Below are 23,523 nucleotides of genomic sequence, written 5' to 3'. Positions count from 1 at the left end.
GCAAGTTGTAAACAGTTGTAGGATTAAAGATTATCGAATGTACAGAATGATTATTTACACAGAGCTATACAGTAGTGCAGTTAAGATAAGTGAGGGGGTGTGTGTGTGTATATATATATATATATATATATATATATATATATATATATATATATATTTATTTATTAGTGCCTCCGGTCCTGGGGTAAGCCGTTAGAACTACTTTTATTAGCATTCATAGCTATAAGAGTTTAAGGTTACATTTATCTGTTGTTTCAGGGTTTCACTGCTGTACTCACCTCTCCATGGCAAATCGCCCAACCTAAATTGGAAGAGTGAACTGCCTTCTCAGCCGCTGTTGTGAACTCCTCCTTGGTGGAGTCTGCTGTCTTGTCTTATCTTGTTTTTATTAAGTAGGCTTACCTTTTTTTTGGTTCGCCTGGTGTTCTATTTTATTTTGGACTGTTGCTCGTACCCACGCTTCTGTGATCGGGCTGAAGTGATTCTCTGCCCGAGTGTAGGTAGGAGAAACACAAGTTAAAGGATCTTCATTGTGGAGTACCATTCCTTCTGACCGAGGACGACTCAGTTGAAGCGTGATCGGCAATCAGTGCAAACATACATTACAAAGAGCACGCACATTTTTAGCGGTCCGGAGCTGTAGGAGAAACACAAGTTAAAGGATCTTCATTAAAAGCAAGAAAAGCAAGCCTTGTGTGGAAGATCTCCTCTATTTTGTTCGCTAGCTGTCTAGCTTCACATGTGTCGTGAGGGCAGCCTAGTGAGGCTGCCCTGACTTACAAAGCTTGCTCTATCCTAGGCAGTTCAAACACAGAACACGTCTTTGTACAAGCACAAGACACAGCAGGCGCTAAATAAACTAGAAAAGATTTGTCACCTGAACAGAGTTTGTGTGGATTCTATCAGTCATGTGTTAGCAGGGTGAACAGCAGTGGGCTGTGTTTATTCCTAGTGAGTCCAACTTCTTTACCAGCTTCTGGGGAAGTTAGGTTATATATTACCAGTAACTTTTCAGATCAAAAGGTGATAAAGTTCAGATTTTTTTTTCACCATATCATTGATGAAACTTACTTTTTTTTTTTTTTTTTTAATTTCAGCATCAGGGACAAGGCTGTTAATTGTTAAGGTTAAGCATGTGAATGTACTCTGTGTGAACACTCGAGAGCAACAGAACATGATCTGGGATGCACTGAACAGGTTCCTGAAAACTGTGGAACAAACCAAAAATGCTTATAAATATGTGACCTCATGCAGTGTGTGCACTTAACAAACAATGAAGATAGAGATTTTCCATTATTAAAATATGTAAAAGGACTCTGATGTGTGAGTGACGTCTATTGTTATATCTTACACCGATTAGTTTTCTCTGAAATGTAAAAAGAAGAAACAAACATGTACTCCCCCTCCGTCTGCTCTCACCTATCATTTTAGTGATAAATGTCTTGAATTCTTGAATTGACTCGTTAAATATTTAACCTAATTAAACCCTAAAAATGGAGTCATAAGACTTTTGTCCAAATGTTACCTGCAGTCACAACAACAGTCACCGGAAGGGGCTGAATACTGCAAAGACCCCACAGAACAATCAGACAATCCACTGTCAGTAAATGTGAGTAAATCTGTGATTCTGTGAGTAACACACTGGCTCCAGTTTGGAGGCTGAAGTGGAGCTCTCCCTCGCCAGGCCGACAGCCGTCTGTGTCACAGTTAATCTCATGCAGTGCTGATTTAAAAACTCTCACATATTTGGACAATCTATAATCTTCTAACACAAAAACATACAAATGTTCATTGAAGTAAACACACAGAACAGTAGCAGATTTTTTTTTTTTTTTAAATGTGTTTTAATTTTCATTTGCTGCTAACTGCCTTGTTTTCATTTGTAGTTTTTGTAGTAGGAACTACAAAATCTACAAATAAAGTGCAGTTAACAAATGTAGTGCTCTCCACTATGTGAACCTCTCACCTGAATTTTTAGGTTTTTCAGTTCAAGCCAATTAAATGAAATCTAAAAATTCAGCCCCAACAATCAAATGATCCCCTATGAGCAAGCACTCTGGCAACGGTGGAGAGGAAAAACTCCCTTTTAACAGGAAGAAACCTCTGGCAGAACCAGGCTCAGGGAGGGGTGGTCTTCTGCCATGACTGGTTGGGGGGTGAGGGGCAAAATAAAATCAAACCTAAAGGAGAGCACAGCGTATTTATAAGATAAAGTCTTATAAAATTTTTATAAGATAAGATTATTATCAGGGGTGCACATAAGTGGTCCGCAGGTGCACATGCGATCTTGAGGAGATCTAAACAAACTCCTCCTCCAGAAAATCTTATGTACGCAAACACTCATTGCAAATTCTTATCTGGTGCGCGTCTTTTATTTTGACAGCGCATGCGGACCACTTATGTGCACCCCTGATAATAATCATGACCCCACGGAGCAGGACATTCACTCAGCCAAAGAGGTTTGAGATGGCCCAGCAAGCTGCAGGAACAACAATGGCCACTGTGGCAACACCCAAGCCTACTTTACACCACCAAGTATGGGTCTCCACAGTTTCCTTGAGTTCTGCATTGTCTTTTCTAAGCTGTGCGTTCTCCTGCATGAGTTTATCTACCTTACTTTGGACCTCGCACACCTCAGCACGAAGGCTCCTTGTCGCCTTAAGGTGACCCTCTTCGTTTATCTGAGCCTTTGTAATCAACATCTGCATTGTACCACTCAGTCTGTTAAAATGCTGATCAAAGTTTGGTACAGAGCATAAATTATTTAACCTTTCCTCTGCCATTTTTTTTAAATTGACCGCACAGTGTCACAGTGTATTAGCTTTTTGAAAGGTTCCTGGTTTCTGAAAATGCTCCAAAGTAAACTGTGTTAAACGAGCTCTTATTTATAGACTATGGACACTGTGACGTCATATTCTGAATATGACGTCACAGTGATCGTTTGAGCAGATCAAAGGAGCGCTGTGGATCATTCTGCGCATGCTCAGAATGAGTCACATTCTGAGCATGCGCAGTCACTGTGACGTCATATTCTTTGAAACTATAGTGGCAAAGAATATGACTGAATATATGACAAAGAATATATGATCATTCTGCGCATGCTCAGATCATGCGAATTTCCTGTTGTCTATCACATATGGGCTGTATCCCAATTCAGGGTCTGCAGCCTTAAAGTCGCGTACTCAAAGACCGCTAAGGCCGGAAGTGCGAGGCTTGTGAAATGGCAACCCGTTCTCACTCCCGACACGTAAAATAATGATGATTTGTCGCGTCCCTTAACTTCTCATGCTGACGCTAAAGGTATCCTTCCACGTTTTTATGTGACGCTGTGGGTTGTCAATTCATTCCAATATGAACCCGCTCGCGCGATCAGAGACGCTTCGAGCAGAGGCTCCAGCCATCCATTTACTCCAACAATAATCCCGTCACAGCGAAACATGACGCCGTGAAGCACAATCTAACTGGAGAACCGGGGACCCTCTCCGCGAACGGGTTTTTCTCCCTAATTTAATGCTTTCTTTTAATGACATCGTTAACATTTCTCAACAAAAACACATGAAAGTATCACTGATAATTCAACAATAAAATCGCTTCATGTTGTGGCCATCACACAGTGTTTTCCAAACTGATTCACGAGCTGAAAGTGCTCAGATTTAACGTACATAATCCTTTGTTAGGTTTATTATTTTCATTTCACACGTAAAACACATTTATAGATTCATCCACCACTCCTGTTAGTTTTGGATGTGCTCGGCTCCAACCAATCAGATGCAACCTGTGTAAGCAAAGGATGATGGGAGAATGGAGAGACCCATTTATAAAAATACGAAAATGAGGCGGAACTGATTGATTCTAATGCAGGTATGTAAAAAAAAAAATACATATTTATTAAAGTAATACCTTGAGGGCAGCACGGTGGTTAGCACTGTTGCCGCACAGCAAGAAGGTCCTGAGTTCAATTCCACCATCAGGCTGGGGTCTTTCTGTGTGGAGTTTGCGTGGGTTCCCTCTGGGTACTCAGACTTCCTCCCACCGTCCAAAGACATGCAGCTTGTGGGGATAGGTTAATTGGATAATCCAAATTGCCACTAGGTGTGAATGGTTGTCTGTCCCTATGTGTTAGCCCTGCGACAGACTGGCGACCTGTCCAGGGTGTACCCCGCCTTTCGCCCTATGACAGCTGGGATAGGCTCCAGCGCCCCCCGCGACCCTGAAAAGGATAAGCGGAAGCGGATGGATGGATGGATGGATGGATGGATCTTGATGTGTGTTTCAAAGTTTGTTTTTCATAAAAGCTTCAAACAAACAGAGGTGACTGATCTCGAAACTGTTTAATGCATTTAAAAATGGCTACAGCTACCGTCAGCATGCTTGCTTGGTAACGACTACACGTGGCTACTGCAGCATTAGCCATTTAATCCAACGATGATGGATTAAATCTATTACAAACGTTAAAGGACTTGTGTGCTGCAAAATACCCTCACATGGTGCGTAAAGCAGTTTTTGCGTTAGAGTTCTGCTAGCTTTTTATAAACTGATGATGCTAACGTTAACTGGAGCGCCAAGACTGAAAATCATTTGAGTTGTGTTATAGTTATGTGTTTATGTCACTGAGTTCTGCAAAAATCTCTTTCCTCTTTAGCTTGAAAATGAGTGATTCAGAGGATCCCGAGCTGGAGGAAGAGCTTACTGGTGTCAAGCCAGCCTCCAATTCGAGACTTGCAGTCAAGCCAGCCTCCAGTTTATTTTACGTTCCCTGTGTATTCAAAGTATTACGGGAATGGAAGTGGAAACCGGATTTCAAAATAAAAGCCAACTTCGAGTGAATTAACAGATATGTTAAGAACATAACATATAATTTAGGCTTTTTTTTTTTTTTTTTTTTTAAACAAACTCTAATGTTAGATCTATATGACACAGCCTTGTACCCTAATTGTGCCCTGTCACTATCAAGGCCATCTTATTTTGGATTTCGAAGTAAAAGCCCTGTGAATCTTCATTTTTGAACTACTCTTTCAATGACTTACTAATGCTCTTAAAAGCTATTTGAACTTTATATCAACACTTTCCAACCAGTCTTTTTCACAGTAATACCATATCAATATCAAGTCAGTCTGATTTTGCCTTTGAAATTGCCGATATTTGACTTAATCTTCTAACGATTCAAAATGCTCTAAAATGAAAAATTCTTGTTTCCACAGGGTAATTCCACTTTAGATCAACAGTATAAAGCCCCACAGTGATACCATATCAATATCAAGTCATTCTGATTTTGCCTTCCAAAATAAAAGCCTTTTCAAATTGTCCACAATTGACCTAACTTTCAGTGATTTCAAAATGCTCTAAAATGGAAATTTCCAGTTTCCACAGGATAATTTCACTCTGTATTTACAGTATAAAGCCCCACAGTGATACCATGTCAATATCAAGTCAGTCTGATTTTACTTTCCAAAGTAATGGCCCATTGAAATTGCCCATATATGACTGACTTTTGTAACGATTTTGAAATGCTCTAAATAGAGGGAGGAAAGAAAGAAGAAAAAAAAAAAAAAAAAAAAAAAAAATCCTGTTATCCGCATATTGTAGCATCATCCATAACTGTGTCCCAATTCAGGGGCTGCATTATGGGTAGTAGTAGTAGTAGTAGCAGCTAGGCTAGTCCGTTTCTATGGTAACGTGCAATGTAAAGTTTCGTCGTCACTTTCTTTCTATTAAATATCTCTGGTAACGTTTAATATTGCTGATATCGCAGTAAGATACTCGAACCTTTTTTCCGTGACGGTTTGGGAGTGTGTTTAAAATAGGACATTAGGGTGACAATAAACAAATTGTGGTTTAACTGAGCACAATTACTTCGTTTAGATATTAGGCTTTAGCTAACTTTTGGCTAGTTTAGCTATAGCTAGCTAGTTAGCGAGCATAATTTCTGAAAATGGTAGTATTATAAGGTTCACCTAACTGAACAAATATGGGAAATAAGATATGATGTTCTCGTAATTTGGAGCTATCCAGACACTAATGACATTTGCCAGTGTTTTTGTTAAACACTTCAATTAAACATTGACATGGATAAGACTAAGATTTGCAGCAACCGGCGCAATAGTAAGTGTAATTTCCGTTTACTCCTCAGGCTCTTTCATGTATTTGTGGAAGGACAAATGTATCCCTGACTGGCTATATTACATTCTTCCGTTTTCAGCTATTAAGACAGATCTCAGTTTGCTGCTGGAGTGTCTCAAGTTTCAGATGAAATGCCCCGATTTACAGAAACAAGCCCTTCTCACTATTCATTCAATCTGCGAAAAGAGAGGTAATAATGAACAGTCAATGACATAAACGTACTTTCAACTTGAACTGAACCCGAACACATCTGTCATATGAATACATGTATTTAGTGAGATATTTATATAGCATAAGGTCTTGACATGGTAACTGATGACTGTCTCACTTTAAATTGGGAATATTTCAGAGGATAATGTGGACCTGCTAAGAGAAATGGGAGGTGTGGCATTTGTGTATAACCTCTCCAAATCCAGCATTGTTCATCCAGATGTTAAGGAGACTGCTCTCTTTACACTTGGCACACTGGCAGAGGCCAACGGTAGGCACGTCTGATATTTGTCCAATCTAAGTTCAGGGAGGTTTATTTTTTTTTTTAAAAGGATGCAGTTTCTGGAATCTTCCGATAATTACGTAACATCCTCACGATGGGACGATCAAGCATCGGAAGGAAGAAATACCTCCCCCCCCCCAGAAATTAAAGGCAGCTCTGTGGTCCTTAATTGATATCCACCTTGTGCTTTATGTGTGTAATATGTGTTTGTGTGATATGTGGTATTTATTAAGTGTTTATTAAGTGTAAATTGTTTTAAAATTATAGTTTTAAATTTTAACAACATATAATTTGTCTTTCATTTTGTTAGTCTACTGCAAGAATTCTCTGTGCAAAAATGAGATATTTGCAGACCTTGCTGATTGTCTAATGAATGAGGACATCCAGCTGAAACAGAAGCGACTCTCTGTTTATTTGCTGCTTGTGCTGGTAGCCAACAACAGTAAGATCAAATTCTAAAAAGACAGAATAAGTTTAAGCTACAGGACTGGATCACACATTTATCTGCATGTTTATCAGTCACTTTACTCTATATGGTCTGGTTTATTTGGAAGCTCATTAAATTTATTCCATATAACTAGAGAAAAATATAGCATGAATCTTTTTTTTCTTTTTTTTTAGTTCTGAGAGCATGATAATGTTTGCAACCTTTGTCTGACTTTGTTTTATTGTAGAATTAGGACAGACTTTGGCTCAGAACAGTGGCTGCCTGGATGTTCTACTGAATCTCTTCAGGTATTTCTCATTGCTGAAATCTCTTTTGACCAAAGATAATTTTTAATCACACCACTTGTAGTTACAAAGAAAGGAAAACAACATCAATAAAAACACTCATTTGAGTCCATGTAAGGTAAATGGTATATATTTTGCAGGGCCACTTTCCCCATCTCCACAGAAGCCACTTTCCGAGCAGCTAATGCTACTCAAACTTACCAGCTTTGGACGTCTGTGTCTAGTGCTCTTTGTGGATGTGTAAACAACCCTCAGAATGGTAACATGAGATTTGTATTTTTCTGTCTTGTTCAGATAAGGTGAAATGTAAAATACAGATTTTCTTGCTATAGTGGCAACAATTTTCAGTACTCAATTAAATGTTTTTTTGGGGTAAGCACAAAAGCTGTTTTTGTTTTTTTGCTCTGTTATTTCTTTCTTTTGTATTGCAGAGGAGGGTCAGCGTATTTGTGTGGCAGCGTTTCCTGTGATTAAAATCTGGCTTCAGCAGCTTACTTTTCCACAGACTGAAATTTTTCAGCCAATATGCACATTCATAGCAATGACAGTGGCCAACAACTGTAAGTGCTGAAACTATGTTTTTGTTTTTTTTGAAATGTAAAACATCTTAGTTGATCCTGAAATGCAAATGATTAAATGTTCTTCACTTCTTTCTTTTGGCAGCCTGTGTTCAGGAGAGTTTTTCTGCCTGTGGGGGATTAGAAACTCTCGCTCTTACCCTGGGTCGTCTAGCTTCTGCTGCAGATACGAGCTTATTGTCTTGCCAGCTTTCTGTCATTATATCCAAGACTCTGTCAGCTTGCATCACTGATAACTGTGCGAACTGCTCACGAACACATACACATGCACCCTAAATCCACAACTGAATAACCAAAGTATTTCCTTCTTTATTTACAATCTCTTCTTTGTAGCTTCTCTGGCTTCAGGTCTGGCGCAGTATGGCGTGGTCTTACACCTTTTCTCTTTGCTGGCTAGTCCACACTTGGACCCAGAAGACAGGCTTCCTATTTTACTAAGCCTTGGTTACTGCACTGAGGCCTCTGGTGCGACTGCACTATTTTTTTTTTTTTCTGCTTAAAATATATATTCCAATTTATATCATAACTATGATATCTTGCATAATGCACATATTGAGAGCACAGTGTTCCTTTTTTAAAGATCATAACACACTGTCCATGCATTTCACAATTGCACTGTGCTTATTTGGTTCTACAGAAAAGCACCAGTCCCAGCTGATATGGTGTGGAGGGCTCCCCATTATCATAACTTTACTCACAGAGGATTCAAGTGAGGAGGTTAGGAGGGCTGCTACATTCATATTGCAAACTTGCAAAAAGGCCAGTAAGTCAAAGCAGTTTTATTTTTCCAATAATTCTGTATTCCTATGTATTTTCACATGTCACAGTCACTTTGATATTTCTGTTTAGCTTTTAAGTTACTGTGTATCACAGCAGTCTATCTTATATACATTTTATTTGCATTATTTGCCTCTGTCTTACATTTAAGATAACTGGCATGTATATAGTATGCAAAACATAAGAATCTGCTTTCATAATGATCTGCAGTATTTGCCTTTTCTATAAAGCTATGTGCTCAGGAGTGGGTGATCCGATAGCAAAACAGGCTGAAAATGTGGAAGCCCCTAAACACATTGAGGAGATCAGGAGTTCAGCCAGAGAAATGCTACACAGGATTAACCTGCTAGAGAAGAGAAGGGTGAAAGTTAAACATGCATCAGACACATGTATTTGCCAAGTCTGACCAGATCATATAATGGTGACTCATGATGTGTACTTATGTTGATCTTCAGGATGTCGAGGGTAAGCAGGAAGACACAGTTCTACCAAATTCACATGAGGGGCGAGACCAAATATCTCTACCAGCTTTAAATCTGCCACTGCACATACCACAAAATGAGGGTGTTGAAACTGTCCCCAGAAACATAACTGAGAGGGGGAATAATGGTGAAAACAAGGAATTGACCTCTGGGTTAAGTTCTCACAAAGAAACCAGTGAAGGTGACGTCAGGTGTTCAATGTGCAAAGGTACTGGAGCGCTCATGTCTTCTCATATCCTGCCACTAGAGGGAGCCAGTAAGCAACTTGAGGCAAACAGGTTAGTGGAGTGGCTCTGCGTCTGTTATTTATCAGAAAAAAAATGAGGGTGAATGATAAGATTTTTTTTTTTTTTTTTTTTAGTCAGCGGTTTAAGCCACTATTTCCAGTGAGGTACACAAAACCAAGCGAGATTAAGTGTATTGAAGGTAAGAGACACATTATTGCTTATTTTCACTTCCAGGCACTAGAATTACAGTATTTAGCTATATGCTCAGACTGCCTTGACTTCCTCACCTGGTTCCCCCAGTTAACTCACCTGTTTGCACTCTGCAAATCACTCCCTCAATATATACACATATCTTCCCAACATTTAATCTCTAGATTGTGTGTTGTCTGATACCTGAGCTTACTGGCATTCTTTTACTCAGTTAATCCCTGTGAATGTTTTTTTAACGTGTTCCTGGTGTTTGGATTTTGCCTTTTTATGCAATCTGCACAAGTCTCTGCCTGACCTTTTTTGTATCAGACTGATTTGTGTGTATGGGTGTGTGTTTACTTGCCTCCTGTGTCTTACACTTGGATTTTCAATGAAAAGGACTTTGACATTTTCAGTAAGTGTATAGTATGTGATGTTTTCCTAAATGTGTTTTATGTTTAGAGTTACAGCATACTGATATGAAGAACGTGATCAAAGCCCCAGTCCCTTATAGTCGTTGTGTAGGTAAGAAATAGCACAGAAATCTTATTAATTTTGTATTATTAAAGGCAGAGTTTAAACAAGGACAGTGTTCGACAGCCTTTACTTCTCTATATCTTTGCAAACACGAGTGTCTCTCTTAATAAGCCTCATTTCAAAATAGTTATGACGTGTTAAAGTAGGACCATACATTTAAAGTTCTGGTTAAATGTACAGGTAGGCCTCAGTCAAACAGGCATAGACACCGGTATGGGACCCACTGGCATCACTAGTGTGAAATTTGTCGCAAAGAAGTATACACACTTTTCCCAATGGCCCATCTGTAGACCTGCGAGAAAGAAGAGATTTATTTCACAGCCTCCACTTGCTCCTGATGGTCACCAAATGGTCACTAGGCATGTGTGACTGGGGCCTAAAAAGTACATTTGTTTCTTGCTTCTGGTATATATGTCCAGGTTATCCTGGGGACTGCATCATAAAGCAGCTCGATCCCTTCAAAAACTGCAACGAAGGAGTAACTGGAAAGGCAACTGTACTGAAGAGCTCAGTCACTCTTTGTGGGCTGTGACATTCAGTTACATTTTTGGGGAGGTTGACATGAGGTTATAGTGTAGGTTATGGTGTGGAGTTTGGGAAGTATTTGTGGTTATGACATAAACATGGTTTACAGAAGGAGTTAAACAGAAGTATAAATCCCATGTCCTTCTTTCTCCACATAGCCTGTGTGTTACCTTTTGAGGAAGTGACCAGTCACACTTTTGAGTCTCTCCAAAGCTCTTGCCACCAAAGCTGTGACAGGCACAAGGTTCTCAGAGAGGCCACCAAGCACTTCAGAATGCATCACTGCAGGCTCGTGTTTGAGAAGGAGCACCAGGATCCCGCTGAGGCTGAGAGATATTCAACAGCAGAGCCACAACAAACCTGCAAAAACTGGACTGGTAAGAAGATTCTCCATATGCACAGAAATCCAGTTTATCACTGGATTTCTGTGTATTTACAGTTAACACTAATAGTTCCTGTAGGTCCTAGGTTTGCATTTTTTTTTGTTTTATTAAAAAATACTAAAAAATACTAATTATTGTTAGTTTCCTTTAAAGGCCTTGCTGCTAATGGATAGACAGAGTTTTCAACATGTTTGGTTCAGAAGGTGATGCACTACCTGCTTTATCACTCAATCAGCATCAAAGTTCAGCAGAAAAATTATTTTCCTCAGTGGCCACAAAGGGTGCAATTGTTTGCACTTTGATAGGCGTTTGTCATTGGGTAATCTGCTCTCTGTAAATCACACACTGAGATTCTTTGTCTCTTAGACAGGGTCGAATTAGTGGCAGCATATGTGATTTCAGCTAACCACATTTAATGGTTGAGTAATGCCCACATAATCTCTGAAGTTTTCTTATTCATTTCTTGCATTGGTAGTCTTGCAGTGTCTTGCAGGCACTCTTCACTGTTAGTGTGAGAGAAGAACTGAAATGCATGGGTGGAGCTTTACTTTACTTTTGAACAGTATTTTATTGTCATTGTGTGAAAGTTTTTCTTTTTAATCCCTTTGTATCATATTTGATACATGAGTTTCTGACACCTTTATCTCATCAACGTGATCAATACTTGTTGATCAATACTTATGGACAAAACTCTTTTTTTTTTTTTTTGTCTAAAATTGACATTGTTGTTAACAAGAAGGTGTCAAAAACGCCCACTGTATCAAATATGATACAAAAAAATATAATTAATATATAATAAAAATATATCATACCCAACATGATATAGCAAAAAAAGTGGATTTTGTTATAAGGGTTAATAAACATCTCAGTTCCAAAAAGTCAGAATTTTCTGGCTAATTTTTGATGGGTTGGGTCTTACAGGGTTAAGTTGAAATAAAAAATGCTTAAATGTAAAATTGTTGCCATGTGTTGCTAATAAAATGACTTTCTACTCCGCTGTAGGACCTTCTGAAGGTGAAGGAAAGGTAATTAACAAGAACACTCTGCCTGAACACCGATGGAGAAAGCACAATGGTAAGAAATTTACCGCAAACACCTGAAAGCACTGTTGCAAATGAGATTTTGTAAATCTAATATACGAGCTATTTTGAACCCTTTGTGGTAATTATTTTGTATCAGAAATGCACCAGTGCAAGTACAAAAAAAGAGCTTTTGCCACATACTTGGCACCAGTCACCTGGTAAAGGTGAAGACATTAACACAAAAGTGTGCCTGGACAACACGCAGTGTTTCCCAACTGTGTAGTTCACTGTGGGGTCCATTTGTGCCTGTGTGAGAATGGTGCTGCTAATGTGCAGCACTCTCAGCTAAACAGACTGAGACTGAAAATTACTTCATTCACACCTGGCCTGGAAACCAGGTGCCCCATGATTCCTCGAACTCCATAGCAGTCTTCTAAGAAGCCACAGTTTAAACTGTAACCTTCTATTATTATGTACTCTGTTTGTTCTGTAGAAATCAATTCAACTCACAAGTCTCAGTTTCCGAGGTTTAATATACCTACTGCTGATATAACAGCACTGAGTAAAATGTATGTTGTTGTTATTCCTTATTTTTTTCCACCACAAACCCTGAACACATTTTGAGCTTTGGGGTGAGAAATATAGTTACACATTAACTGACAAACATGACAGCTTTTAATGTGTCACCATTGGTCCAGTGCCAGCAAGAGCGTGCAGTTATGGATTGATTGGCAAACATGCCAGATGTTGATGTGTCACAACAAAACCACCGCCTCTGAGGGCATTTGGCAAAATATGAATTGACAAACATAAAAGATGTTAATAGTCACCTCAAGGTACTTTATATTGTAAGGTAAGGAACTTACAATAATACAGAGAAAGGCCCAACAATCAGATGACCCACTATGAGCAAGCACTTTGTGACAATGGGAGTGGTGACAGTGGGAATGCATGCGTGCATAGGCATGTGTCCCCGAAGCAAAGAGTTTGTACTGTCACACCTTATCCTAGCAGTTATCCTGTAAGGGAATAATAATAATAATATATAACAATAATAAATAATTATTGGGGGGGGGACAACAACATTGCTTTATGGTAGCAGCAGTAGACATGCACTGAGAAGATTTTCAGTTGAGGCAACAACTTTGAAGCAATAGTTTCTCCATTTATGTTGCATCAAGTAGTAACTAACTACTTAGTAACTTCTGCAAATAATGCAGAATGACCCTTCTAACTTTTGGTTTTACTTTACATGTTTTTTACCACCACCAAGGATTAGCATTACAGTTTAGTTTTCGGTATAAATTCTATGGTGTGTGGGATGGTTAATGTCACAAAATTATGTGATACAGCGATAGGAACATAGAAACAAATTCAAGATAATAGAAAGCAGCAATAATGTCCTGAAAGATAAAGAAATTGTCTGAGCAGTTGCAAGCTGCTGTGTTTTAGGTGTAGGACATCTATATGTATAATTTGTAAATTAATTTGGTTGTCTTTTTCTTTTTAGGCGTCACATTGGTTCCACTACAAAGAAGAGCTAAAAAGACAACATTCGCCTCTCATAACAGGACTGGTATGAGATGTTTTCACAAAGCAGCAGTTTAATTATTTACTGTAGTCCTGCATTTCTGCCATAATCGGCAACATAGATCCCATCACTCCTCTCTTGGCCCTCCTAAAAAGGGAGAATCCTCCTGAAGATAGATATGCAACATCAGATAGGGGTATTTACAGCTGACTATTTAACTGTGTGAATGTTATGATTGAGAGCCTGTGGTGGGAGCTGTTCTCTGCAATGTGTTCCTGGCAGCAGACAAACCAAACAGCAGAGGGAATGTTGAACTGCAGCCAGTGTTCTCACAGTGCAGGCCGGAGCTGGTTCAAAGCAGCACAGCTGCATTAAGCTGTTTCACACTCTGTGTAACACTGTGAGAGATTAAGGCGGATGCTTTTGTGTCTTGCCAGTGACGCTGTAGTGAAACTAGAGGGATTGCAGTGTTTTGTCAGTTTGCAAGTTTGCATCATCTCAAAGGTTGTGTAGCCCAAGAATTGCAGTAGTGTTGCAAAGCAAGGGGAACTGTTTCATAGTGCATTCTCTCTGTGCTGTCACACTGAGATTTACTGTTGTTTTTTTCCATCTCAGCTCCAGCGCTTACTCTGAGTCCATTCTTCCTTAGATTTTTCCACTGTCATCCATTTTTCAGCATGTTAAACTATAATACTGCCCTTCCTGCTCTGTCTTCATCTTTTTTTACTACAGCTTAGTACTACTATAAAATCAGTCCTAGGCAAAAAGAGAAATTATCTTGCATATTAAATCTGGGGAAATTGAATATATGATGATAAAACAGGAGTTGTAAAGCTTTGTCTTTTCCAGTAGAGGTGCAGAGATGATTTGCAGTACTGATTGTTTTCTCACCTTTTGTTGGAGGAGGGGAAAAGCATCTCCACTTTTAACAATAACTTTAAATGTAATTTAAACACACTGTCAGCGAATTTACTGAAATTCAGCTACACAAATATATGAAACTAGAAGCAACGCTGGTGACACACAACAGAAATCCACTGACCTCTGTTATCATTTAATGTCATTGTATTTGCTGATGGCTGTATACAAACTGAATATCAGTGATGTTTAGATTTAACTAATAAATCAGTGCATCCCTGGTAAACATGCTTTCACGTGCTGTGTTTCAGATATTGAGATGGGAGGGAGGAGTGGTCACCATAACAATCTGCAGAAGATTGGCTTGGATCACAGTTCCACTGTAAGTTTTCTATCAGATATGTTTTTGGATGTCGAGAAAAAGCTTTATTGTCATAATCAGTATTGCATCGTAGTTATAACAATAATTGAAGATAAAGGGCAGATACACACAGTAGAGTTTCAGTTTACCAAAGCGCCTTTTATCCCTGACAGTGCTTTCTGTTATTGGTGCTTGCATTATTTTGCAATAGGGACAGCCCATCAGAAAGCGAAGATAATCCCGTTAAGAATTAACAAATTACCATTGCTCATCGAGATGTGTTGAAATCATTTTAAATGTGAATAACATGCTTTGCAAAATGCAGCTATTAATGGGCTGAAACCAGTGTGGTCTGTGGATGCTGGTTACAGGCAACTTGGCTGGATTGTTTTCAGTATGAATAAATGGAAAAAAGAAGAAAAAAACGGGTGTTTTGAAAACATTTTTCCTCTTTCTTTATTTTATATGTGATTAACCATGGCTTCAGTAACCAGGCCAATTTACTAAGTTACTAAGCACTGAGAGGTGTGGCAAACTGATGAAAGTGTGCATGTGCATACATGTGCACATGTATGCACATGTCTCTGGCTGTCTTTGTTTACTTTTCTTACTTTTTTTGGCTTCAATACTCTTAGAAAAGGAAGAGAAAGGACTTCAGCTGTGAGGAGGTGGGTTACCTGCTGTCTGGAGTAAAGACGTATGGCTTCTCTTGGAACTTAATCTTGTGGTCATATCCCTTCCAGCCTGGGCGCACCAATGTTGACTTGGCCAAGAAGTACAGGCGACTAATGGTAAAATCCTTAAATTAAGTGTTTTACAAGTTACAGTGGCCTTAGAAGTTTTGAGCACAGTGGTACTTATTTCCAAACTCTAAAGGGATGACATGATTTACAAAATGCACAAAGGTAATTTCATACTTTTTAAAAATTATTTTGAGTAAATTACTTTTCCCCCCATTCATTAAAAAATTCCCAAAACAAATTTCATCACCTGGTGTTCAGGAAGACCTAATTTGGCCAATTTCATAAATGTGTTTTTTTACTCACCCGAAGTTTTTTCCCTTAAAAGCCTCTCCTTCAGACAGAACCTCTCATGAATCTGCATATACATCTCTTCTGATGATGTTTATTTGCAGAATTCTCTCAATGAATAACCTCTTCAGGAGACAGGCGAGGTTTTCTTATGACTCTTTCATGAGGTCATATTTGTGCAGATGTTGCTGCAGTGCACCACCACTCCTGAGTCTACTGCCATAGGATCAAAAGTTTTTGTTTTATTGGTCTTGTTGTTTTTCACCATTAAGTTGATCTTTCAAACCTTTTGAATTATCTAAGTGTCAGTTTTTGACTAGGGGTGCTCAAACTTTTGAATGCCACCAGAACCGCTAAACTACACAGACTTTAATTAGCTTCATTTGTCTTTTTGCCTTCAGAAACGTAAGGCCCAGGATGCCAGCCGTGCAGATTCTTAATCCTTGTTCAACCTAGGATTTGTTGATCAGCTGACTGGATTTACCTGTGAGGCCTTCATTCTCACTTCAAAAAACATTTCAATAATTTTTTTTATGATCTCCAGCAGTATATATTCCTTATAGTTATATTATACCTGGTGTACTAATTTTAGTGATTTGTGGTTTCAATGCAATATTGTCTCAAACCTGTTTGAGTTATGGTTTGAAAATGAAAATATAGCTGTAGATGTTATTTATTTGTGATTATTCGTTCATGGTTTATGTTCATTTCTTTGAGAATGAATTGTGCCCGAATTAAATTGATATTAAAAGGTAGATTTAAGCGATGCAAAAGCACCTATTGAATAATTACTATATCGTACCGCATAACCGTCTATCAGACTAACTGGCCTTTGAACAGTGTGTTCAGATAGTCAGTATAAGTATAGTTTTCCACATATTTATTTTTCTGTATCATAGCTGTTTTTAGTCCAGGTCAGATTTACTGTATGGCAGTTTGGATATAATCTGGTCATTAAAATGACTCTTGTTATTTCATATGCATATTAAAGAAAGTGGTGTCTGTTTCACCAGTTATTAACCAGAGTTGTTTTCCATAAAGTTTTCAGGTAAAACAAGACTATTTAGATTATGTCTGATTGCTTCTTTTGCTTAGACCCTGTTAAGGCCTTGACATAGAGCATCACAGAAGCAAATGCCAAGTCCTGCTTTCTTTGTTTTTGTGCTTCAGTTCACAGACAGGAAATCAACAAGGGGAGAGGGGACTCAGGTCAAGCACTTTTGTTTATTGAGCTGAAAGCCTCTGGTATGACAGGAATCACAGTGCAAATCAAACTGCTTATCTTTCCCAGTGTGCCTCAAGAAGCAGCTCAGTCTGCAAAATGTGTCCTTTAAAGCTTAGCTTGACTGAGATCATTGTCTAGAGTGCCTCTCCCATTCTGTGGGGACTCATCAGTGTGTTGCTAAAATCATGGGTCTTCCCCATTTTCCATGCCCTGGGGTGTGGGCTGTAATAGTTTGAGACCTCATATAATAATGGAAGGGTGAAAGGGAATTTTTTACTGGTGATAGTGTATACCCTGGCATTAAGCTTTTCCCATCATTGATTTGTATTTCTGTTGAATTGGCAAAGTAAATGTGCAAATTATTGCTTATTTACATTTGCAAGTGCACCCTCTTTCAGTTCTAAGCTTTTGCATATCAGGATATTTTTAAAAAATCATCCGGTCCTTACCATGTTCTAAAATCTCTAAAAAAATAAAAAATACAACAACCTACAACGAAAAACAACACAACATATTACACTATATTTATTTAACAAAAAGCTAAACTGCAGAAGTGGTATGTGAAAAACTAACTACACCCATGTAGCTTGTAAAACCACCTTTAATAACAATAACGTGAAGTAATCATTTTCTGTATGACTATCAGTGTTTCACATTATTGTCGAGGATATAAAAGACTGATACATGGCCTTACATGTGACTCTAGACTGATGTACAGAAGAGTTCACTGTCGACTTAATGGCTGCAAGGTGTCCGGATCCTGTAGCTGCAAACTGAGCCCAAATATTTACCCCTCCACCACTGTGCATGTGGAGATATCCACAGCTGGGAAGATTGGAAACAGTCTTAAATGTTTTCCACTCATGAAAAAACGGGCAATGCTCCAAACCAGCACTATGCCAAAATCTCTGCTTTTATAGAGGTGCAAACATTTGCTAATTAATCAATTAATCAAATGTATTTGGTTAGCAGCACCTGTCGGCTGCTTTTCACACACTGCTTCTACATTGTGGTTTAAGCTTGTTATGATGTAATATCTGAGGTTGTGGTTACCCAGTTATAGGTTATGTTTTATGACCTGATAAATTAAACCACAGAATTGCAAAAGCGTGTGCTTTCTTTCCACATGACTGTAGATTAAAGTTTTAAGGCATTTAGGAGTGGCCTCTCATACCAGTGTCCTGACTACTCAGACAAGATTTTGGGATAGCAATGTAGTGAAAGCAAGGGGAGGCATGTGAGGAACAGATTTCTCATGGACTGAAATGCAGTCACACTGAAGACTTTTGACCCAGGCCCCATGAAAATCTCCTTCCTCTGGAAAGAATGTGGCCTAGTCTCCCCCCTTTCTCCTCCCTCCTCTGATGTCCTCTCTCCCACGAGACAGTGAGAAGCTCCAGTCCCTCTTAAATGAACTGGGATTTGCTACATAGATTTCTATTGCCATTTGCAGAGTGCCCCGTACATGTAGTAGTTTGTCAAACATGCCCAGAGTATCTCATATTTTTCCTCCCCCACAAAAATCCATTCCCAGAATCTTCAGTGTGACCAGATACTATAAAATATACCTTTGAAAAACAGGGAGCAAGATTTTGATGTGTAAAAGCCAGTTTATTGTCGAAGGCAACTACTTGACATTGAAAATTCATTTATTTTATTTAAAATTACATAAGATGACAATCATTCTGATTAGTGGATTATTGAAAATGCCAAGTATTACTATGTTAATTCATAAATGTGTAGTAGATACTCGTAACCAGTTGTGGAATGCATATGCCGTTTCCAGCTGAAGTTGCATTCTTTGTCCTTTACATTTATTTCATTAACCTTCTTTTCATTTTTCTTTTTGTTGCTATTTTTTTTTTAAAACAAAAAAGAAAACTGCTCAAATATATACAAGACACATTTAATTTCTGCCTGGATCTTCACAGATGAAGATCTCTGTCTAATAATGAAGTATTCTAGGTCACTCTTCTTTCCATCACAACACACACATGTACACACACACTGCTTTTTGGCACCTTTGGTTCATTTAACATAAAAAAAAAAAAAAGGCTCTATTAGCATTAATGTGGGCACTTAGGGTGAGACAAACCACTGTTTTTAGATCCATACACAATTTAGATTTAGAGGGTTTCACTTCCTTCATGAATCCTCTGATGGATTCACATCAGCTCAGTAGATGTGCTCATGTCTGTGATGAGAGTGTCATCAGGGACATTGACATCTCTTGGAATGAGGTCACTGCCAAGGTCATTTCCTCTCAGCTCCGAGTTCTTTGGGGTTTCACTAATGCTTTCCTCGTTGACATCACTTCCAAGCTTCTCCAAACTCTCTTCAGCCTCCACCTCCATCGCCTTTTCCAGATGTGCCTCTGCTGGCTTCTCTGGCTCAAGCATGGAAATGTCAGCAGCCTCATCCCCATCTTGGCATTCCTCACCAGCTGGAAGGTCTGATGGCTCGTCTGGATTGACTGGGACAGGGATGGGATCTTGGGAGGGCGCGAAATCAGGGGGACCAGAGTTGGTCAAAGGGGGCGAAGAAAGAACCGGTTCATGGAGAGAATCTTGTGTTAGTTGATCCGGCTGCTGCTCCAGATGCTCCACTGAGGCTGGTGCTGGCTCTGAGATGGGCTGGACTATCTCAATGTCTGGTTCGGAGTCAGGAGCAAGCTCAGCTTCAGCAGCTGGTTCTGAAGGTGAAGGTGTGCTGGCTGAGACCTGAGGTTCAGGTTGGACTGGGGCTTCCTTTACCACAGGTGCTGGTTCTGTATCATTTTTCGGGGCTGAGGCACTGGAAGCCTCTGCTTCTTTAAACTCCGCGACACATTCTTCATTGGGTAAACACGCCACTGGTGTCACTGGCTCTCCCACCACCACCACATCTAGATCCTCCGTTTTGGCGGCTTCGTGAGTCTGTGTAACTGCAGAGTCGTTTCCTGGCTCCTTTGTGGTCTTCTCTTCAACAGCCACAGTTTCATGGGTGCTGGCTGGGGTTTCTCGCCTTCTGCTGAGCCTGTTTCCCATAATGAGCCTGTACAGAAAGTCAAAATGATAATAATAATAATAATGCCAAGAGAGATGCTTATTTGACTGGTGGAGATGAAATTTGAGTGTTTTAGTACATTATGTTCTTCTTCTTTGCACTGTGTGCTCTATTTTTTCTGAGATGTCTAAATATATTTCTGGAGAGACCAAGGACCAACTAAAGCTGTTGACTAAAGCACTTGTTTGATTAATCCTTTACTTCCTGTACCCTGATATACACATGCCGACCACAAAAAAACAAACAAACAAAAAAACACTCTGGACACATCATGACCTGTGCAGTCACAACTTTTGACCACTTCATAGACTTCCAGTCAACATCCCCTTACTTAAAAAGGTCAATTAAAGTCTTCAGATTCATTGTTGTTTTGTCTTTCTTAGATTCTATAAAATAATATGTTCCAGTCGCTTATAAAAACGAAGCATAACTCACATAACTAGTATTATGCGCTACTAAAAAAAATGCAAGCAACATAAGTTAGGCAGTAAACATTAATATTTGGTGATCGCGAAAGGAAAAACAAGTTTTGCAGACGACCCCGCCTCCCTGTCGCGGTGCTCAGACTGTTAAATTGTATCCAAATAGTAGAGAAGGAGCAAAAACACTGTGGTTAAAATGTCTAGGAGGATAATAGCATTTCACCAACCTTTGTACTTTTGGCGTTGCAGCAGGCCTATATATATATAAAGTTGCTGATGATCCCTCTCGTGGAGGAGACTGCTTGTTAAACCGCTCGAAGTGCGCACAGCAGAGAGGAGCTGAGCCCTGCACAGACTGCTGAGGCGCACATTCTCCGCGTCCACGGCGCGCGCTCCAGCGCGAAACCACTTGACTTCCTGAACCAGATTGGCTTCGTTGCCTTTTCTCGGTTACTAAACGTAAGTAAACAACAACAAAAACTATAATAATAATAATAATAATAATAATTAAAGGATCTGCCTTACTCAGTCAAACTAGATATTATGCCATTAAACTAAACCACTAAATTGTGTGTTATTAAAGCCCTGGACAGTTGTAGATTTGCTTATAGAAAGCTTATGCATTAGTTGTTCAGTATAGCCATGATGACAGGAACGTGAATACAGTTATATGACATAAGGCCTTCATATTGGGGAAGTAAACGTGCTGATCGGCTGACTGAGGCTGAACCCAAAACCACTGACACATTTACTGTAACATCAGTGTGTTCTTAAGCTGCAAGACAGTCAAACGTCTTTAGGATCTTTGGTACTTTGAGCTTCTCTTTTCTTCTCTAATATACATCATTCTCATGCTTAGTTTGCAGAATGTTTGTTTTGATTGATTGCATGACTCTTTATTTAATCTACAGAGTAGTGAGGATGTGGCCTGAGCAGAGAGCCCAATGTGCTGTGAGGAGTCCCGCGTGTCACGTTCGTGGGATCTTTCTGCTTCTCCTGCTTGTCATGGTTCAGATGATAATCTCCTTGGTGCCTTTTGATGGTGTGTTCATTCGCTCTGATAAAGTCCTCATCAGCCCCTACAGATTCTGTCAGATCCAACAAACTGGTGAATGGTCCTGTGATAATGTGTATAAGAGTCACCTGTACGAGCGATCGCAATCCCAAGGAGCTGAAGCTAAGACTTTATCTAAGCCACATTTTAACTCTGTCAGAGTAGCAGTTTACCTAGCTGTGTATGTTCCAGTGATTATCGTGGTGTTTGCCCTGATGGGCATGCATTCAGTCATCTCTGACAAAGACGAACCTGCTATCTTTTGCAGCACGACTTTCCAGGTCGGAGCAGCCTTGCTCACCCTGGCTGGCCTTTTTAGTTTTTTGTTTGTCTATCAGTCATATGTGAGCTGGCAAAACATAACCGTTTGGTTCTATATCTATTTGGGTGTGGTGGTAGAGCTGGCTATCACATCTGCACTGACCCATGTGTTAGGTAAGCGACTGAGATCATACTGGGAATGCAGCGAAATGCTTAAGCTCATCCCTGCTTAAATGCAAACATGAGCCACTTTGCAGTTTAAATAAAGCGATTAATGTTGTGATCATATCACAAAGACCTTTGAGTGGTCAGTAAAACTAGAAAAGTACTATATTAATGCAATTACACATAAATCTACTTAGGAGAATATGTTGATTGCTGGTGCTGCAATATCACTTTGTATCTCTTTACCAAGTGGTTTATGAAAGCCAACACACATAATGTATAACACAACAAAAAATATGGTCTGTTGAGTCTGAAATGCACAGCTGGTGGATGCATGAGTGGTACCCTAATTGTGCTGACAGTTATTTCTATATAAGCTGTAAGGAATAAAGAATATATGTATTTTTTCAAAGTGTGTTCTTATATCTGCTACCTCATATATTCAAGGAGCAACAGTAATGTGATTTCTGTAACTACAATTTCTAGTTAATTCACATGAATAACAGTATGCTTTATGTTTTGGCAGTTTAATGCAAAAGCAAGGCTTTTTTCAAGTTTCCCCCCCACAGAACAGGGCCACTTGTACTGCAGCAGTACCATGCTCAGGGTACTTGCAGGAACTTGTTAGGTCTTCTGGTGGAAACATTTCTAACACCAAACCTTTGTGGTGAAAAACCCACAGATGCTGTCAGTTTCATATACAGTGTCATGCATGTGAAAACAAAACACGTTTTTTTTTCTTCCTCCCATTAAAACCTTCAGTAAACCTTAAAAAAAAAAAAGCCATGTTGTCAATTTTAGTGTTTGGACCCAAGTGAGAAAAAGAACAAACACAACACTTAAGTAACTGTCACACTGTAAGATACTAAAATAAGTAGTTCCTCTCACGCGAGGTGCTAGATGCTGCCACTGAAACATAGACTGAAGTGCTGAAATTTGATTTCAGTGCAGAAGCTTTGGTGAATTAATTACTTGTCTCCTTCTCTGGATGTAGTCCTGTGAAGCGCTGCTGGGATGTACCTCTCTGAGACACCAATTAATGGATCCATTCTCCAAACTGTTTCTTTGTGGATGAGCTGCCAGCTATGTGTCCTCAAGTACTGACTGGACTCTCACCTGAATTCGTAATTTAGGAAGCATTCCCCCAACTGACACTTTTCGACTTAATGCAAAAACTTTTTAGTGTCATTTAGATAAGTTAATCAGCTGAAAAAAATTTCCCGTACAAGGCGTAAGGCGTCACTGTCCTCTGCTGCTGTCTGGGGTGGTTCATGCGTCTTCCCAGCCTCCAAATCCTCAACTGTTCCTGAATGCCGACGCTCAGATGTTTGATGCTGCCGGCTGCTGGTGTACGGTAATGTTTCTACCGCTGTAATGTCCAAGTCTGATTCTGAAACATACGTCATGTCCAGATCTTCAGTGCAGTCTGATGGGGACTCCTCTGCAGCAACTGGATTCACTGTCAGCTGTGAATTTGTGGATTTCCCCATATTCTTAACTGTGTC

General features: G+C 39.4%; 2 protein-coding genes and 2 long non-coding RNA genes across 14 annotated transcripts; 2 read left to right on the top strand and 2 right to left on the bottom strand.

The window, feature by feature from the left end:
* Positions 1-2,782: 2,782 nt before the first annotated feature.
* LOC120729707 lies at positions 2,783-3,948 on the bottom strand. Its single transcript, XR_005694978.1, has 2 exons — positions 3,901-3,948; positions 2,783-3,775 (listed from the first exon to the last, which is right to left on the bottom strand). It is a non-coding gene; the product is annotated as an uncharacterized LOC120729707 (long non-coding RNA).
* On the top strand, positions 3,769-16,905 carry terb1 (telomere repeat binding bouquet formation protein 1). 11 transcript variants are annotated; one of them, XM_040025494.1, is made up of 20 exons: positions 3,769-3,861; positions 6,200-6,310; positions 6,470-6,601; positions 6,924-7,055; positions 7,288-7,348; positions 7,486-7,604; positions 7,777-7,905; positions 8,009-8,161; positions 8,257-8,388; positions 8,561-8,686; positions 8,931-9,061; positions 9,156-9,460; positions 9,544-9,608; positions 10,061-10,123; positions 10,819-11,037; positions 12,046-12,117; positions 13,576-13,641; positions 14,766-14,836; positions 15,451-15,606; positions 16,248-16,905. In XM_040025494.1, exons 2-20 carry the CDS (start codon positions 6,247-6,249, stop codon positions 16,284-16,286), a joined length of 2,235 nt encoding a protein of 744 aa, XP_039881428.1. In that variant the 5' UTR covers positions 3,769-3,861; positions 6,200-6,246; the 3' UTR covers positions 16,287-16,905. The 11 variants fall into 11 exon arrangements, with proteins under 11 accessions (XP_039881428.1, XP_039881434.1, XP_039881425.1 ...); XM_040025491.1 differs by lacking the exon at positions 3,769-3,861 and adding an exon at positions 5,558-6,102; XM_040025498.1 differs by lacking the exon at positions 3,769-3,861 and having other exon boundaries at positions 6,115-6,310; positions 9,156-9,165; positions 9,391-9,460.
* Positions 16,906-18,661: 1,756 nt separating this feature from the next.
* On the bottom strand, positions 18,662-20,893 carry LOC120729705 (vegetative cell wall protein gp1-like). Its single transcript, XM_040025502.1, has 2 exons — positions 20,766-20,893; positions 18,662-20,104 (listed from the first exon to the last, which is right to left on the bottom strand). Exon 2 carries the CDS (start codon positions 20,095-20,097, stop codon positions 19,237-19,239), a length of 861 nt encoding a protein of 286 aa, XP_039881436.1. The 5' UTR covers positions 20,098-20,104; positions 20,766-20,893; the 3' UTR covers positions 18,662-19,236.
* On the top strand, positions 20,887-22,430 carry LOC120729708. The gene is made up of 2 exons (XR_005694979.1): positions 20,887-20,997; positions 21,450-22,430. It is a non-coding gene; the product is annotated as an uncharacterized LOC120729708 (long non-coding RNA).
* Positions 22,431-23,523: the final 1,093 nt, after the last annotated feature.

This window comes from Simochromis diagramma, unplaced genomic scaffold (assembly GCF_900408965.1).
Source record: "Simochromis diagramma unplaced genomic scaffold, fSimDia1.1 OVJJ01000293.1, whole genome shotgun sequence".
Classification (NCBI taxonomy): Eukaryota; Metazoa; Chordata; class Actinopteri; order Cichliformes; family Cichlidae; genus Simochromis; species Simochromis diagramma.
This window is presented reverse-complemented; position numbering and strand designations above follow the sequence as displayed.

Bases quoted from the DNA above. Each gene is read 5' to 3' on its own strand.
- LOC120729705 (XM_040025502.1), bottom strand. From the start codon at position 20,097: ATGGGAAACAGGCTCAGCAGAAGGCGAGAAACCCCAGCCAGCACCCAT.
- terb1 (XM_040025490.1), top strand. From the start codon at position 6,139: ATGTATTTGTGGAAGGACAAATGTATCCCTGACTGGCTATATTACATT. The intron at 8,162-8,256 runs GTGCGAACTGCT...TCTTCTTTGTAG, and splicing joins AGCTTGCATCACTGATAACT to CTTCTCTGGCTTCAGGTCTG. The intron at 9,062-9,155 runs GTGAAAGTTAAA...GTTGATCTTCAG, and splicing joins ACCTGCTAGAGAAGAGAAGG to GATGTCGAGGGTAAGCAGGA.